The 16,369-nt window shown below is 36.9% G+C and overlaps 1 protein-coding gene across 1 annotated transcript in view; it reads left to right on the top strand.

The window, feature by feature from the left end:
• Positions 1-16,223, top strand: part of ANKRD26 (ankyrin repeat domain 26) — a 67,579-nt gene extending 51,356 nt beyond the window's left edge. Inside the window, exons 26-34 of the mRNA XM_010860050.1 lie at positions 1,676-1,746; positions 2,506-2,599; positions 3,572-3,684; positions 5,219-5,348; positions 9,678-9,968; positions 10,552-10,769; positions 12,002-12,230; positions 14,586-14,631; positions 15,764-16,223. Of these exons, the coding sequence (XP_010858352.1) occupies positions 1,676-1,746; positions 2,506-2,599; positions 3,572-3,684; positions 5,219-5,348; positions 9,678-9,968; positions 10,552-10,769; positions 12,002-12,230; positions 14,586-14,631; positions 15,764-15,900 (1,329 nt within the window). The 3' untranslated portion in view covers positions 15,901-16,223. The remainder of the gene's footprint in view (positions 1-1,675; positions 1,747-2,505; positions 2,600-3,571; positions 3,685-5,218; positions 5,349-9,677; positions 9,969-10,551; positions 10,770-12,001; positions 12,231-14,585; positions 14,632-15,763) is intronic.
• The last annotated feature ends 146 nt before the right edge of the window (positions 16,224-16,369 follow it).

Raw genomic sequence — 16,369 nt, 5'->3', positions numbered from 1 at the left:
TGAAAAGTGAAAGTGAAGTCGCTCAGTCATGTCCGACTCTTCACGACCCCATGGACTGCAGCCTACCAGGCTCCTCCGTCCATGGGAGTTTCCAGGCCAGTTAGGACACAACTAAGTACTTTTTACCATACCAATAATTTCCTCTTGGAGATAGTGGTATAGTAAAACTTTTATTAAGAAACTAAATTCTATTAGTCTAATAGAATAGAATTGTTCAGTTAAATGCTCATTTTTTTCCCTGACTCTGGAAGAAAAATGTAAATTTTCCTTCCTTAATTATGCAGCCAGAAATGGGATTTACAGATTTCTAGCCTTTCACCAACTGTGAGGTTCTGGAGTTGGCTTCTCTGATATCCATAGCTTGTAACCTTAATTTTCTCATCCGAGTACTTGCTAGACATTAACAGTTGCTAGACATAACAGTTGGGAATGAATTGATTCAGAACTTTGATTTAGCAGTAGGGTAATATTTCCATGGCAGTGACTTCACCCTTCCTCTGATGGTCATGTAAGTTCTGTACCACTCCATCCAGGAGGTGCTATTTGCATATTAACCCGTGGTCATTGTCCACTGAGTAGTATAGAGAGGAAGTAAGTTACAAATTATTATAAGTGGAGAACACTGCTAGTTGGTTAGTGGAGTCAGTGACCATTTTTGAAGTACTGGATGCATATGTTCTGGGCCTCATGCTCCCCCTTACTGCCACTTGGAATGGTATGGAGAGTGATTTCAGTGTGACTTGTGTTGAAGACGACTTCTGTTGGCATGACATCTGCCTGATATATCAAATTGTTTTGCAGATAAAATACAGCGACAGTATTTTGCAGATAAAATACTGTAATAATGCCAATTACAAACAGTTCTTATTCTATGCCACTTCCTCTTCTAAATAGTTTTTGTATGTGGTTAGTCATGTCCGATTCTTTGTGACCTCATGAACAGTAGCACACCAGGCTCCTCTGTCCATGGGATCTTCCAGGCAAGAATACTGGAGCAGGTTTCCTTCTGGCAATACTGGAGCCATTTCCTTCTCTAAAGTACTTTATGTAAACTCCACAATATAATCTTCCAAACATCCCACTGAGGTTGATGCTACCATTATCTCCATTTTATGGATGGAGAAACTGAGATGCAGAAAGGTTAAGTGATTTGCTCCAGGACACGCAGCTCAGAACTGATGGAACTATGACACAGGTCCACACATTCTGGCTCCTGTGTAGCTACTGCCTCTCACACTAGTTGCTGAAGCATCCGGTTGTCACCAACAGCAGTGTTAGCTCTCTTAACAACTGGAAGATCTGTGGTCATTTACATATGTGGATATTTAAAGTGATGGCCGATGTGGAGCCTGGATAAAAAAAAAAAATTTGTTTACCATAAGGTAGTTTTCTGTCTTTCCCCATTTGAGTAGTTTATAAATTTGTGTGTTTGAGAAAATCTGATTTAAAGCATGGATGATGTTTGAGTGCTAGAGGAGAGGTCAGTAACCTGCAGAGGGCAGTCAGGAAATATTTTCACTTTGTGGACTGTAAGGTGTCTGTTGTAACAACTCATCTCTGCTGTATGGCAGGAAAGCGGCTGTTAACAATATGCAGACAAAAGAGACAAAAACCAATGATGGCGGATTTACTAGGTTATTAGTAGTTAAAACAGTTGTTTTTTCTTTTTTTTTAGTTGCAAGAAGCACAAGATCAACTTACAGAGGCTGTGAGATGTGCTGAGAAAACACAGGATCACGTCCAAAAGTACGATTTAAAGCAGCGTAGAAAATAAGTATAAAGCAGATAAACAGTATAATATGAGAATAGATCAGTAGTGATAATAAACACATTATAGAAGCTGTGTAACATTTCAGCTTTGAGCTGTTTTGAGATGCATAATTTCCCCCCATTATTTCCATATTTTGCACATTATCCACAAGTGAAAAGTGAAAGTTTAATCGCTCAGTCATGTCTGACTCTTCACAACCCCGTGGACTGTAGCCTTCCAGGCTCCTTTGTCCATGGAATTCTCCAGGCAAGAAACCTGGAGTGGGTTGCCATTCCCTTCTCCAGGGGATCTTCCTGACTCAGGGATCGAACCTGGGTCTCCTGCGTTGTCAGCAGATTCTTTACCATCTGAGCCACCAGGGAAGGCGATTAGTCACAAATAGAAAAACAGTACAGTGGCCAAATCATCTACTTTTCAAAATTCTAAGAACCTATGTAATTGAACCTGCAGATGTTTGTTCAAAAACAGTGTGATATTTTAAAAATCTATGTGTGAAGGAATGCCGTGACAGTCCAGGGGTTAAACTATGCCTTCCAAGGCAGAGGGTGTGTGTTTGATTCCTGGTTGGGGAGCTAGGACCCCACGTGCCTCACAGCCAAAAAACCAAAACATAAAACAGAAGCAATGTTGCAATCAATTCAGTAAAGACTTTAAAAATGGTCTACGTCAAAAAAAAAAATCTTAAAAAAAAAAACCTATGTGTGAGAATAATTATTTTAAAATCTGCATTTTAGGCTTGAAATTGAAAATGCCGAGTTACAAACTACAGTCAAAAAGCAAGTGGGCAAAATTGAACAGCTTCAGAAAAACCTGTTAAGTACAAGATCGGTAAGTCAACCTCTTGATTTCTGTCATACTGAGAAAGGATTTTAATTTTTTTACCAGTAAAATATAAGAATATTTCGGACAATATGAAAAGTCTCATTGATTAGCTTATTGTATTTTTACTGATACTGCTTGCTACTAGTTCTGTGATTCCTCTATAGAAGAAGTCGACTGAATGCATAAAATTAATGATTTTTATAGTAAGATTTTAATTTAAAAAATTGTGACAGTCCAAAAGCAATATTTTATATAGACCACATTTTGTTTGTTCATTCATCTGTCAATGAAATTCCACCTTATGATTATTGTTAATAATGCTGCTTTGAACATTGGTACACAAACATCTATTTGAGTCTAGTAATTTGAGTAATGATTTGATTGAGAATTTTGAGTTTCTTTTGTAATCCAGATCTTTCTGTGAGATTTTTGAGAATGAATCATTTTAACTATTGTAGTTTGTTCTCTTCATTAAGAATGAACACTATGTCTGCATAGAACCATTTTTCTGAATGACTGTATTTTTCATTTGTTGGATTTTTTTTTTTTTTTAAGAGATGGGGGTTGCATGGGAATTTTTCAAAGATTATTTCAGTAAGGTGTGACTTAACAAAACCTGGAATATCTTGAACCATTGATGAAAATTATTTTAGATTATCTCTAGAAAGTAAAATGTAAATAGGCAGTCTTAAAAAAAACTTTCATTAACATTTAGTATTTTATGTGTAAAAGTGTCTATTTTTAACAAATAAATGTTGGCGATTTAAACTCCAGAAAAAATGATGAAATGAAAAATCCTTTTAAGTTGTTTTAAGAAAAGTTATCAATTTTGAAATCTGTTATTGGCATCAATCAGGTTTAAAAACTGTGTTTACTATAAATTCATATTAACTTGTGAACTCATAAGAAATAATATTTTTAAAGAATAAGTCTCTCTAGTTGTTTAAAAATAATTTTCTTAAATTGTTTTTTTCTAAGTCTGAGGATGAAAAGGAACAATTAAAGAAATACATTGAATTAAAACAATCTCTGGAAAATAGCTTGGACCAAGAAAAGAAGAAAAACAGTGAGTTAGAACAAGAGATTACTGGGTAAGATTTTAATATTTCCGATAATCTCAACTATTAATTAAAGTATAATTTTATTTTATTTAAAACCTTAGACACAAATTCATTTTTTATGTGTATTTTCATTATTAAACACATTATCCTATTTCAAAGTTTACTGTGGAAAGTCAGCACAATCTGAAATGTTTTTGAATGCAGCAGTGTTATACTTATCTGTAATGATTTCTAAAACAGTAACAACCGTGCCTCTGCATATAATAATGTCACTCTGTTCCTCATCATCTATGCTGAATTTTTACTTCTGCAAAGTATCTTTGTTCTTTTTGGTAATCCTACCTTCTTTTAATTGTGTTCCTTCCCTTCATCATTCAAGTAATTTATTATCTAAAAACTTACCTGTGTTATTGTTGAACAACATTAAAAAGTATCTTGATTTGGCTTATATTTTCTTTTTGCCCCAAAATTTTAGTTATAAAATGTACATACAAAAATCTATGTGTAACTTAAAGAATAATAAAATTAGTGACCATGTTTTGATCAGTAAGATAAAAAACTGTTTCTGTTTTTTTGCTGAGTATGGTTAACCCTCATCATCTACAGATTCAGCCAACCCAAGATCAAAAGAATTCAGGGAAAAAAATTTGAGAAAGTTCCAAAAAGCAAAACTTGGATTGGTCTCAAGCTGGCAACTATTTCCATAGTGTTTACACTGTATTTATAGCTATTTACAAAGCGTTTACATTGTATTAGATAATGTAAGTGATCTAGGGATGACTGAAAGTATAGGGAAGATGTGCTTAGGGAGACTTGAGCATCCATGGATTTTGTATCCACGGAATGTTGGGGGATTTTTGAACCAGTCCTCTGTGGATGCCAAGGGATGATTATACAAAGGCTTCCTCTCTGATTCTCATTAATATTTTTCTCTTTTAATTTTCTCTACATTGCTTTGCATTTTGTTAACAATGTGCTGGGCAAGATTTCTACATCTCTTAAAACAGTCTTGAAGAGACTGGTACACTCTCTTTCTCTTCTTTCCTTTCTTCTAAAACTCTCAGCCTGGGTTATTTCCCACTTAACTTAGGCTCCAAAAATTTTTCTTTTTTTTTTTTTTCAATTTTGAGTGAGAATCTTGTTGGTTTTTTGTATCTACTTTCTTTTTGTAGAGGCTATAGTCAGTAGGAACAAATGTGTCTTGTGTCTTTTCAAAAATCATTCATATATCTCTTCATCTTTAGCTTGAATACTGATCTCTGGTTTATAACTAATATTTAATAATAAATTAATATTTCACACTAGCATGCTAAAAATTGACATTAACTTATTTATTAAGAACTCATATATTACATATATCACTCATAGTATATTTAAATGTGATAAGATTTTTCTTCATAATATTTATCTAAGATTAGAATTTAGTTATTATGCTTTCAAGGAATATTTGAACAATGAGAAAGAATTATAATTTATAGATTTGTTTTGTCTGATAGAACATACATCTGTTTAATTACTAAATATCTGCTCTTAAAGAACTTACTCATTCTATACATTTCTACAGATTTAAGAAACTCTTAAAAATGACAAGAAGGAAGTTAAATGAATATGAAAATGGAGAGCTTAGTTTCCATGGAGATTTAAAAACCAGTCAAACTGAAATGGATATTCAAATTAATAAGCTAAAACATAAGGTAATTTTTAATCAGCTTTAGAACCCCAAAATCACTTAATTTGAGGAAATATAAATCATTCCATGCTTTGACCAGTGAAACACAGATTTGTTTATTAATTTTTTAGGTTGGACACCAGTAAAAAAGACAGCTTTTTCCCTATATCATTTTTAGATAAAAAGGGCACACTCTTGACTCTCTCTGTCTTGAACCCTGGCTGGTGATCTGAAGCTGAGCAGCACAGCATTAGTGACCCCAAAGCATCCGTTGTTTTTGGTGACAGATTTGTTGAAATCTAATGAACATACCATGCAGTTCATTCATTTAAACTGTACAGTTCAGTAACTTTATTGCATTTAAAGAGTTATACAGGCATTACCACGTTAGAACATTTTCATCACCCTCCAAAGAAATCACCCTGTGCCAGATTTCCCTTCCTGATCTTCCCAGCCTGAGGGAACCATGACTCCACTCCCTGACTGTGTAGATGTCCCTTTTCTGGACATTCCGTGTCAGTGGAATCACACAATATGGGATCCTTTGTGACTACCTTCTTTCATTTAGCATATTTTCAAGGTACATCTAACATGTATCAGTATTTTCTTTTTATTGCTCAATAATATTCTATTGTATGGATGTACCACATTTTATTTATCCATTCATCATCTGATGGACCTTTGGGGTGGTTTCTACTTTTTGGCTAATGTCAGTAATGTTGCTGTGAACATTTATGTCTAAGTTTTGGTGTGAACATATTTTTTCATTTCTTTTGGGAATACAGTTATGAATAGAATTGCTGTATTACACAGCAACTCTGTTTAACCTTTTGAGGACCTGCCATACTGTTTTCCAGCATGGCTGCATCATTTTATGTTTTTATCCAAAGTATGTAAAACGTTCCCATTTCTATACATTCCTGTCAACACTAGTGATTACCTGTCTCTGTGAGTATAGCCATCCTAGCAAGTATGAAGTGGCATCTCATGGTGTTTTATTTCTCTCTCTGAGGAGAAGACAATGAAGATTGAGTTCTAGATTAGTAACTACTCAGAGCTACCCATCTCTTTTAGAATTTCAGTAAATTGAGATGAGGTCAAAAGTCTGATTTTGGTAATTAAACTATTTCTAGTTATTTCTTATAGTTCAAATCATATGTCTCATTGCTTACTAGACTTCGTTGCTTTCAAACTTGAGCAGAAATTCTAAGGAGTCACACCTGCCTATTTGTAAGAAATTGTAATTGAAGGGAACCCTGAAAAAACTTCTTCCTGAATAGTCCTTAAGCCTTTCTTCTAGTTATATGCTTCTTCTCATCAACATTGTCATTAAAAATCTCACCCTTTATTATATTCCAGTTTATAGGAGACCAGTTCCTACCTGCATTTAAGTTATGTTTCTTTCTCTTTTTCAAAAATCCATTTTTCTGTTTTTTCCTAATCAGCTTTAAGTTTAGTGGCTTCAATAAAAAACATTAGTTTTGTTCAAAATCTACTTAGGAAAAGGTGGCCAGGACAGCTGGCTTCTCGTCCCCTCGGCTTCAGGTGGGGCAGCCCGAGGGCTGGGGGCTGGAATCGGGTGAAGGTGTGTTCATTCCCATGTCTTATAGTTGGTATCTGTGGTTGGCTGGACTTTGGTGAAGGCAGACGAGTGAAACACGTACCCTGAACACCTGGGCTCTCTTTGCAGCCTGGGCTTACTCGCAACATGGAGCCTGGTTCCCAGGTTGAGAGCCAGGCAGAGGCTCTGCTGCCTTGTCTAACCTCGCTTTGCAGTTCACACAGCATCACTTTCATCATCTTCTGTTCAATAGGAGCAAGTCACTTATACTTGGCCTATATTTTACCTTTTTTACAGAATAAATTTTTAAAAACTAATGGGTACATTTAAAAACTAGCACAGTTAATCACTGGCCACAATTTTTTATATTACTTCCAATGAAAAATACCCTTTTCCCCACCCATTCCCTCACAAGTCTCAGTTGTTAACAGTGTCAGGCCCAGGCTCAAGTAGAGGTCTTACCATCTTCATCAGGTACAGATGGCACATGGGGATGAGGTTTCTGGATGTGATTTCTAGAGTGTGACCCTGTGAGCACAACCCTCTCAGTACTAAGACTTGAGAACTAAAGGGACAAGTTATCTTCCACCCACACTCCCACCATTCTGCTGAATGACTAGACTCTCCTGTTCAGAAATGGGAAACGGGAGGCACTGTAGTCCATAGCAGCTCTGAGGTCCAGTTTGGTGCTGCCAGCTCTGTGATGAGGACTTGGTCCTGCCCATGGGAGTGCTTCTCTTTTGCTCTACCCTCTGAGCTCTGTGTGCTGTCCTTTTCATAAGAAATGACCTCTGTCTGTTGCTGAGTCATGTTTCTTAAGCCAGCTTCCTCTTTATTGAACTTCTAAGAAAATCCCAAAGGCCTATTCTCATTTGTATGTCTTGGTCTCTGTTAGGCTGAGCACTGCTTTTTTTTGCTACCAAGGTTCTCTTTAAAGCTTTCAGTGTCCTGTGAATTAGATTGGGGTTCACGTCATTGGAGAGGCTACCCTCACAAATCTTTTTTGAGAAAAGCTTTGCACCTTGGGCTTCTTGTGAAGCTTTGTAGGATGATGCCTTTAAAATTCTTATGCCCTTAAAATCTTTAAAGGAATTTGAGGCACCACCTTAAGTCTTTCCAGGGTCTTAATGAAGGATTTTACAGTCTACAGGCTTCACCTTTAGACCATATTTTCCTGGCCGCACCCTAGATTTGATCTTAGCCCAGAAGCAGTTTCTCTCTTTTAGCATCATGTGACCACTGGACATGTGGAGATGCTGTAAAGGAGATAACAGATACTGAACCCAAATATAATTGAGCCTGGTTCCTTTATATTTAATAGTCCCCTCTCCCCCTTTTTTTTTTGATAGCTTATCCCTCTCATTGATGTTACTTTCAGCTGGTTCATAACAAGAGTCTCCTTTCCCTTGTGTTTCAGTTTTCTTCTCTTGCCTAGAAGCTGTCACCAGCAGCCTCTTTAAGGGCCATCAGGATTCAGTTTACAATGTCATGAAGCCCTTTGGGTTTTCATTTCTTTCTCTGCATCCATTCAGATCTCACCTACCTCCAGGTTGAAAGGCATTCTCACATCTTTTAGTTCTTTTTTAATGGCATTTTTGATATCAGTATCTGTGCCAGGTATTTATTGCCAGCAAATTGTATAATAAAGCACATCAAAGCCTAGTGGCTCAAAACAGCATTTACTTTGTTCACAAATTTGTGTTGGGGCAAGGCTCAATGAGTGAGGCCAGCACGTTTCTTTTCCAGTCAGCATCAGCTGGGATGTCGTGAAGGTGGAGACCAGAGTCATCTGAAGATTAGTTCATGCACAGGTCTGGCAGTTGGAGCTGGCTTTTGGATGGGGCATTAGTTGGGGGCGGTCAGTGGGGACACTGACAAGGTGCTCAGTATGTGGTCTGGGCTTCTTCGCAGTGTAGTGACTAATGCTAAGGGTGGGCTTTCCCATAGAGCAAAGGTCAGTTTCCCCAGACTCTGTCCAAAATCAGTTACTGAGGCCAGCACATATTTAAGGGGAGGGAATTTCAGAGAAAAGTGTCAAAGAATTTGTAGACAGTTTCAATGCCACCACCTCCACTCACTTCGACTTACTAAGTAATCATTCTGTCTAAAGGAAAGTTCTTTTGAACTCGGTGTCACTGAAATTCCCGCAGATTTTTTGTTGTTTTGTTTGGTATGTTCTGTTCTGTGAAAAGTAACAAATGGTTACAAAAATGAGGCATTTTTTTTGTTTTTCAGAAAAATGTATGGATCATCTCACTAAGCTATTAGGAGATGGGATTTCTTTAACCTTTTGAATTATTTTTCTTTGGAATGCAGTTCAAATTAGCAAAAACTATTCATAGTTCAGAAAAAGACTTATGGGATTATAACCCATATTTACAAGATTTATTAATTAAAGTCTTATTTTCACAATCTTCTTTTGGGAAGCATTTATTAACTCAGCCCTAGATAATTCAATACAGTATCCCTCAAACTTCTGTAAAACATGGGGCATTAAGATGGGGGGAAGGAGTAAGAGACATTCTACTAAGAGGTGACTTGTAGTCATTTTATGGAGACAAAATACAAAAGAGTGTAAAATCAAGTGCACATGTTGTGTGACAAAGATGAGGACAGTGAAGAATATATTTTGTGACTCTTGGTGGTTTGAACTTCTTTCTTGATTCTCTGAGTAATCCCTGGCCCTACATTCTACAATACAGATACCATCGTATCTATTTGGTCCTGGGTTTGAGTTAAGCTGTGCTCAGTCCACTTGCCTCATTACCAAACAGTATTGTTTTATTCTTGCAGATTGAGGATCTTACAGCAGAGCTGGAAGCTGCATCTTCAAAATGTCTGCACCTGGATGCAAAAAATCAAGTTCTTCGAGAGGAGTTATTATCTATGAAAGGAATGCAAAAGAAGTGTGAAAAACTAGAGGAGAAGAAAAAGAAGTTGGAGCAAGAAGTAGTGTACCTCAGAAGTCATATAGAAATGAATATGATCGAACACAGTCAAGTAGAGCAGTATAAACGGGAGATTGAAGAAAGGGCGAGACAGGATCTCGTAGAGAAATTAAAGGAAGTCAACCTATTTTTGCAGGTTAATTTGTTCATCTGTTATGTGCTTGAATTCACCTCATTGTAAATTACATTTTGGATCTATACAGCTTATGTGTTTCCTCTACTTCCCTTAGAGCAGTTGGTTTGGTAGTTTTCTGGAAGGAAGGGGGCACTTGCTTCTCCCTTTAAATATTTCCGTTTCCATCACAGTTATCACCAAATTGACCTATGAGAATGATTCTCACTAGAGAATCCTTTCATTTATAAGACCAATTAGTATAAAACAAGACTACTAGGAGGAAAAGAAAATATTGTGGTTTAGAACTGGTACCATCCTCTTGAGTTATCTTTAAGTTGTCTTGTTCAGTTTTTAAAATTTTAAGTTGATCCTCTTGTTCTTTGAATTATCAGATTACATAAGCACCACTATAATAATAATTCCACTTTAATTTTATAATTCACATGTAATTCACCTCACATTGACGATAATTGTTTTAAACTTCTTTTTTTTTTTTACCTTTAAAATTGCTTTCTGAATCACTGACTCAAAACTAAAGGGAGCAAATATCATTTTCCAGGTTAATGATTATTTTTTAAATATTATCTTTTTAAATTTGCCTTAGATACAAGCAGCATCTCAGGAGAACTTAGAGCAGTTACAAGAGAAGAATAATGCTTCCATAAGAAGTCAGATGGAACTCAGAATTAAAGACTTGGAATCTGAACTCTCCAAGGTGAAAACTTTGCAAGAAGATTCTCATAAAGCAGAGTTGGAAAAATATAAGCAACTCTACCTAGTAGAACTAGAAGTTAGAAAGTCGTTGGAAGGTAAACTAGACAAGTAAGTCAAAACACAGAATCACAGAAAGAAAATTTAGCTCGTTAATTTGTCTCTAAAGCCTAATTTGTATAGAGCGCAGTTCATGAGATGAGTAGGAAGTGAAAGCTAACTAGATGGTCACTGCTAGAGGGCGCCCTGAGACAAACTATTAATACTGTGTCCTTTTAAGTTTTTCTACACTGCATAAAAGGCATGCTTGTCAAATTGGGGGCAATTAAAACAGGGGTGAAAGGCAGGATAATTCACAGAGTGGCTAGAAATAGTATGGTGACCTGAGTGGGGGTGTGGAGGATGCAAAGGGCAGATGGCACCTCCAGTGCCTAGTCCAGGTTTCCCCACTGTCTGAAAGCAGAGCACTCCTAGGAAGCCTTGCATAAGCCAAAGCAGCATAAAGCAAAGAAGCAGGCACCCGAGGGCACGTTCTGCTAGTTGAAGCCTAAAATGAATATGCACAAGTGAAGCACAGGTGCTCCCAGATAGGCTTCAGGGTTGTGGTGACTTGACACTGAGATGTGGGGTGTGGCGTCCAGGGAAGGAGCTCAGTGGGGCCAGTCTGCCTGCTTGGGGAGCATGATGCCTCTCACTGTAAAACGTACACTGAACCTTTTTATATGAAATCAAAAAGTCTCTTCAAAAAACATTTTTTTTTTTGATTATCAAAAACAGATGCCAACGTAGGCCTTTCCTAGAAGTGAAGTGACATAAAGTGAACTTTGGAAAAGCAGGGGATACTTGTAATTGTTCCTGGGGCTGTTTTAGCTCTTTTCAATCACCTGCTGACTTTCTTGTCCTCCCCTCTAGATTGTGACTCTAGATGATTCCTCAGAGCCAAAAGCTTAATTTCTCCAAGGTCATGAGTGAAACGTGTATACAAGGGTGGTGAAAGGAAGCACTTGAACGTGGCTTTGTGGGACGGGGTGTTTCTTCATCCCTGAACTGTTTCCTGGAGGCAGGTGTGTCTCAGAGGCAGCAGGTGTCACTGTGAGGCCACCTCCCTTTCTCTCTGGTGCCCTTTCTCTCCTCTCCCAACTGTGACTTGTTACTTGAGGAGCCCCAGACACATGTGTACTTCTTTAGAGCAAGGTTACAGCTATCATTGTTTACAGGAGGTCTGCTCCGTGTTTTCAGTGTTCAAACAGTTTATTGGGAATTCCATATACTATATGGAAACTTTAAAAATGCAAATCATTTTGGGAAACATGAATGAAATTGGTGTTTTCCATCTTCCCCAGGACTCATGAGAGGCTGGCAGTGATCAGCACCAAACTTGAGGTGGAGAAAGAGCAGAACAGATCTTTACTCAGCTCTCTTAGCACGAGGCCAGTCCTGGAGCCCCCTTGTGTTGGAAATTTCAATAATCCTTTAGTGCTCAATGGAAATCTTACTCCAAGAGCAAACGTAGGTTTTTCTACCTCAATTCCACGTCCTTCGAATAACAGCATGGAGACTTACTTGACCAAGGTTAGTTCTATTATCTTTTTTTCCACTGGGTTTCAGATTTCTGATATGAATGATCCTTGTTTTTAATTTGGTGAACTTCTGAGTTGTTTATTTGACTTAATGCAGACAAAGTAAAAGTCATAATTAGCTGTGCTAATAAAGGAGACAGAAATTTTATGATTTTTTTGTCCCAGAGTTCATTTTAAGAGATACTTACTAAATTATTAAATTTCTTGAAAAGCTGTGTTTAAATTCTACTTAAGAAATGAAATCTTATTACCTAGTATCCAAAAGTATTCTTTCAGATGTTTCACTTCCTTTCTAATTGACTTCAGTTGGCAATGGTTCATAATCATTTCCACACTCTGCTGTACCCAATGAAGTTTTTCTGCCTCTAAGCATAAGTGAATCACTGGCATCTAAACACTAACCACATATGGATGCTTTTTGTTTAAAGAAATCCTAGATAAATCCTTTTTATGAATTAAGTAAACTTACAATACTAAACCAAAACATTAATTTCTAGTATTTGCTTAACATTTTTTGTCATTTTCTTACATTTTGTCATTTCTTACAAAAATGACATTTTTGTCATTTTCTTTAATTGCTATTTTACCTATAGCATTTTTATTTAGAATTAAAAAAAAATCTTGCTGAGTATTTGTAGAATATTTCTAGATTTGTAGTTAATGCAAACATTTAAACATTATAAATGAAGCTCACTTTATCTCTATCTTGACATCACCTGGATGAATGGTATCTAAGATAGTAATGATGGGGAGTCTTTAAATTGCAACCAGTTTTTACTGTTTAATCATTGTGATTAAAATATCCATTTCAGTCAGTGCACACAGGTTTATGGTTTTGATGGTGTTTTCCTGATGTTTGTGGTGCACAGAGAAGTAGCCCTTGTTAAATGCAGTCTCAACCTGTTTTCTCATTTGGCTTCTTGCCATCGTAGGAGACCAATTAAGGTTTCTTTGACAGCACTGCATCTACATTGGGTCTTAGTACTTGAGAGCTGTGAAACTGGAGGACATGCTTTAGCTATGTGGTTACAGTGGGCCTCCGAACACTTCATCCCAAGTCAGACACTTCCCCACGCAGGCCTAAGAGGAGGAAGCAAATGCTTGACCCCTGTCCCAGGGGCAGGCTGCCTACTGTACACCCAAGTTCACGGTGCTGTGGGCACACTGTGGGAGAAGTTCCTTCTCATAAGGAGGGTAGGAGTATAAGTCCTCACCTTGAGACTTTTCTCCTTCAAGTTCCCTGTTGAGTGTTTTTTAAAAAATTATGCTTTATAAATTAACTATATCAACTGACTGCTACATATAGGAGTTTGACAATAATTTAGTCTTGTTCTTGCCTTTAAAACATGATTTAGTTAGAAAGCTACTATGTCATGTCATGCCACAAGCATTATTGAACTATGTAAGGTTTTACATATTCATTTTCTCTGTTACAGTTAAAAATCTATGTGTTTTTTCTTAATTTAAGGAAGTAGCTGGCATAGGACTATGGACTCAGTAAGAAAGTCATTGGCTTTGTTACTTCTTTTGTAGAATTATGAACTTTGCCTAAAGCGTGACTCTCATACCTTAAGTTTTTTTTTTTTCTACCCAAAGAAAATAGCCTTTAAAAAAAAAAAACAACTTTTATGTGGAACCATATTATATAAAATGGAGGCAAGTATAAAGCCTTTTAGCCAAAGGAGTGGCCAGAGGTCCTGCACTTGTGACTTCTCAGTTCCTCAACCCTGCAGTGACCCCTGTGGGACCTTCCCCTTCTATGGGACATAGTTCGGAAGCTAACAGTTATGTGTTAATCCTTCTCACTAAACACCTTTAGAATAAAACCTTGCTGGTACATTGTTTTCTTATGTATAATTTTCTCACCTTTCTGTGTTTTTGTTAAATGGAAAAGTTTAAAGAAAATTGCAGATGTGTTCTCCTTAATAACATTCAACTCAAACTACTTCCTCCATTTGAACAGGATCCTCACCTAGAAATCAAAATAAAGGTCTCAGAAGTATGTATTTAGGGCAGGAGCTGTTAGGGGGAGAAGATAGTAATCTTGTGGGTCATTCCTAGGATCATGGGTCATTCTCTAATTCTTTGAAATTATGTGTACTTGATATACTGATATTTATTGTACTTTTTATCAGATTAAATAACATTCCATATATATGTTCTCTGTTATTTATAAGCGGAATAAGTAAGAATGCATTTTCTTTTATGTGATTATTTTTCTACTTAAGTAATCTTCAAGTTAGGTCTAGTCTCTCAAAGTATTATTTAAATTTAGTAAGCTGTATAACATTCCTATGATAATATCTCTTGCTTAACTTAAAGATAAATAATATTTGACTTATTTCAGATGCGGCAGGAGTTGGACAGGAGTATAACTAGAGAACTAAGAGAAGGTATGTTGCCGAAATGTATGAATTAAATTTAGATACTGATTTCTGAAATACACTGTAAACAATAAATGGCATCTCCTTCCACTGTTTGGATAACAGATGCTGTGTTAAATGTTTTTTCTTATACATAGCTAATGAGAAATGTGAAAGCATGAGCAGTCACAGTGAAAAGTATTCTTCTTCCTCATTTATTCATCATGTTCCATAGTTTTAAAAAAATCTCAAAAGGTCTGTGTATTTCTATTTATTTCTGGCTGTATCCTTTCTCTACTGCTGCCATCACTGTGAAACTGTCCATCTGCACCCTGAGACCATTCTCAGAAAGCATGGAGTTCATCAACGTCTCAAGTGTCTGGTAGTGGTTAAGGTAGAACACCCAGACTCAAGCAGTCATGTTTGCGTAGCTGTCACTTGGTGGGCGACTTTATAACTTCTGTGTCATTGACTTTGTCACTAGTTTCTCTCTTGCCCCCAGGAAAAGCTCCAAACACCTGCATCAATTTGGGTCCTTCCAAAGTAGTTGGCCTTATCCTTTACCACCTTACTCTGGCCCTTAGCTCTGCATCTAACCAGCCAGACTGTGTAGGATCCCACAGATTCGCTTCCTCACCTCTGGTCTTGTACGTGCTTCTCCCCTCCATCTCCTGTACTTCTTCCTGTCCTTCAGGCAGCTACTTCCACAGCACCTCCACCAAAAAGCTGGCAGCACTGACACGAAGCCGGCTGTCCCTTCTGCGTGTTCCTTGTGCCATCTTGTATACCTGTCTTAGTATTTATGACTCCGTATGGAAATTGTCTGTTCATCTATTTTTACAGTTTATGGCATTATCATTTCTCAGGGTGACTGGGTCACCTTCATCTTGTAATTCCAGTGTTTGTCACAGCACCTTAGCAGATAGTTATTGAGTGAATGAATGAAGAATGAGAAAGCCAGAAGCTCTGATACTCAGCCACATGTGGGAGCGTGGGCTGATTATATATAAATTGTAATCTTGTATTTTGTTTTCTGTCATTTATAGATATGTTTCATTTTTCAGAGCACTTAGAAATATCTCAGATTTTTGTTTTTTTGTTTTTCTTTACTAATACTGAGTTAAATATTTTAGATAAAGAATGTAATCCTTTTTCTTTCCAGCTACTGCTGAATTTGAATCTGAGTCCTATGGATTGTCTCCTCTAGGAGCTACAGATGGGTCAAATCTGTCTGAGGACCTGCTTTTGAAAACATCACAAGAATATGTACAGATTTTGAAGAAAAAATATATGATCTGAAAGATAAATAGTAAAAATTTCCCTTCTGGACTGTTTTCATGACATTTTAGTTGTTTCTCATTAAACATGATGAGAAAATCTTTATTAAAGGGAAATCTTTTTTGTGTGTATGATGAAAATTTATATGGTATTTTAAAAATACTACTTTTAAGTAGTATTAGTACTACTTTTAAACAGTAGTATCCAAGTACTTTTGGTACTAAGTATTTTCTCTGCAGCTAACTTAAGCGATTTAAAAACCAGCACTGTTAAGTTTTCCATATTCAAAGTGAAAGTGTTAGTCACTCAGTCGTGTCTGACTCTGTGACCAATGGACTGCAGCCTGCCAGTCTCCTCTGTCCTCCACTATCTTGTGGGGTTAGCTCAAATTCATGCCCATTGAGTTGGTGATGCTATCCAACCCTCTCGTCCTCTGTCGTCCCCTTTCTCTTTCTGCCTTCCATCTTTCCCAGCATAAGGGTCTTTTCCG

This window comes from Bison bison, unplaced genomic scaffold, assembly GCF_000754665.1.
Source record: "Bison bison bison isolate TAMUID 2011002044 unplaced genomic scaffold, Bison_UMD1.0 scf7180017864461, whole genome shotgun sequence".
Classification (NCBI taxonomy): Eukaryota; Metazoa; Chordata; class Mammalia; order Artiodactyla; family Bovidae; genus Bison; species Bison bison.
The sequence above is the reverse complement of the archived record's forward strand: the minus strand, read 5'-3'. Positions and strand labels throughout refer to the sequence as shown.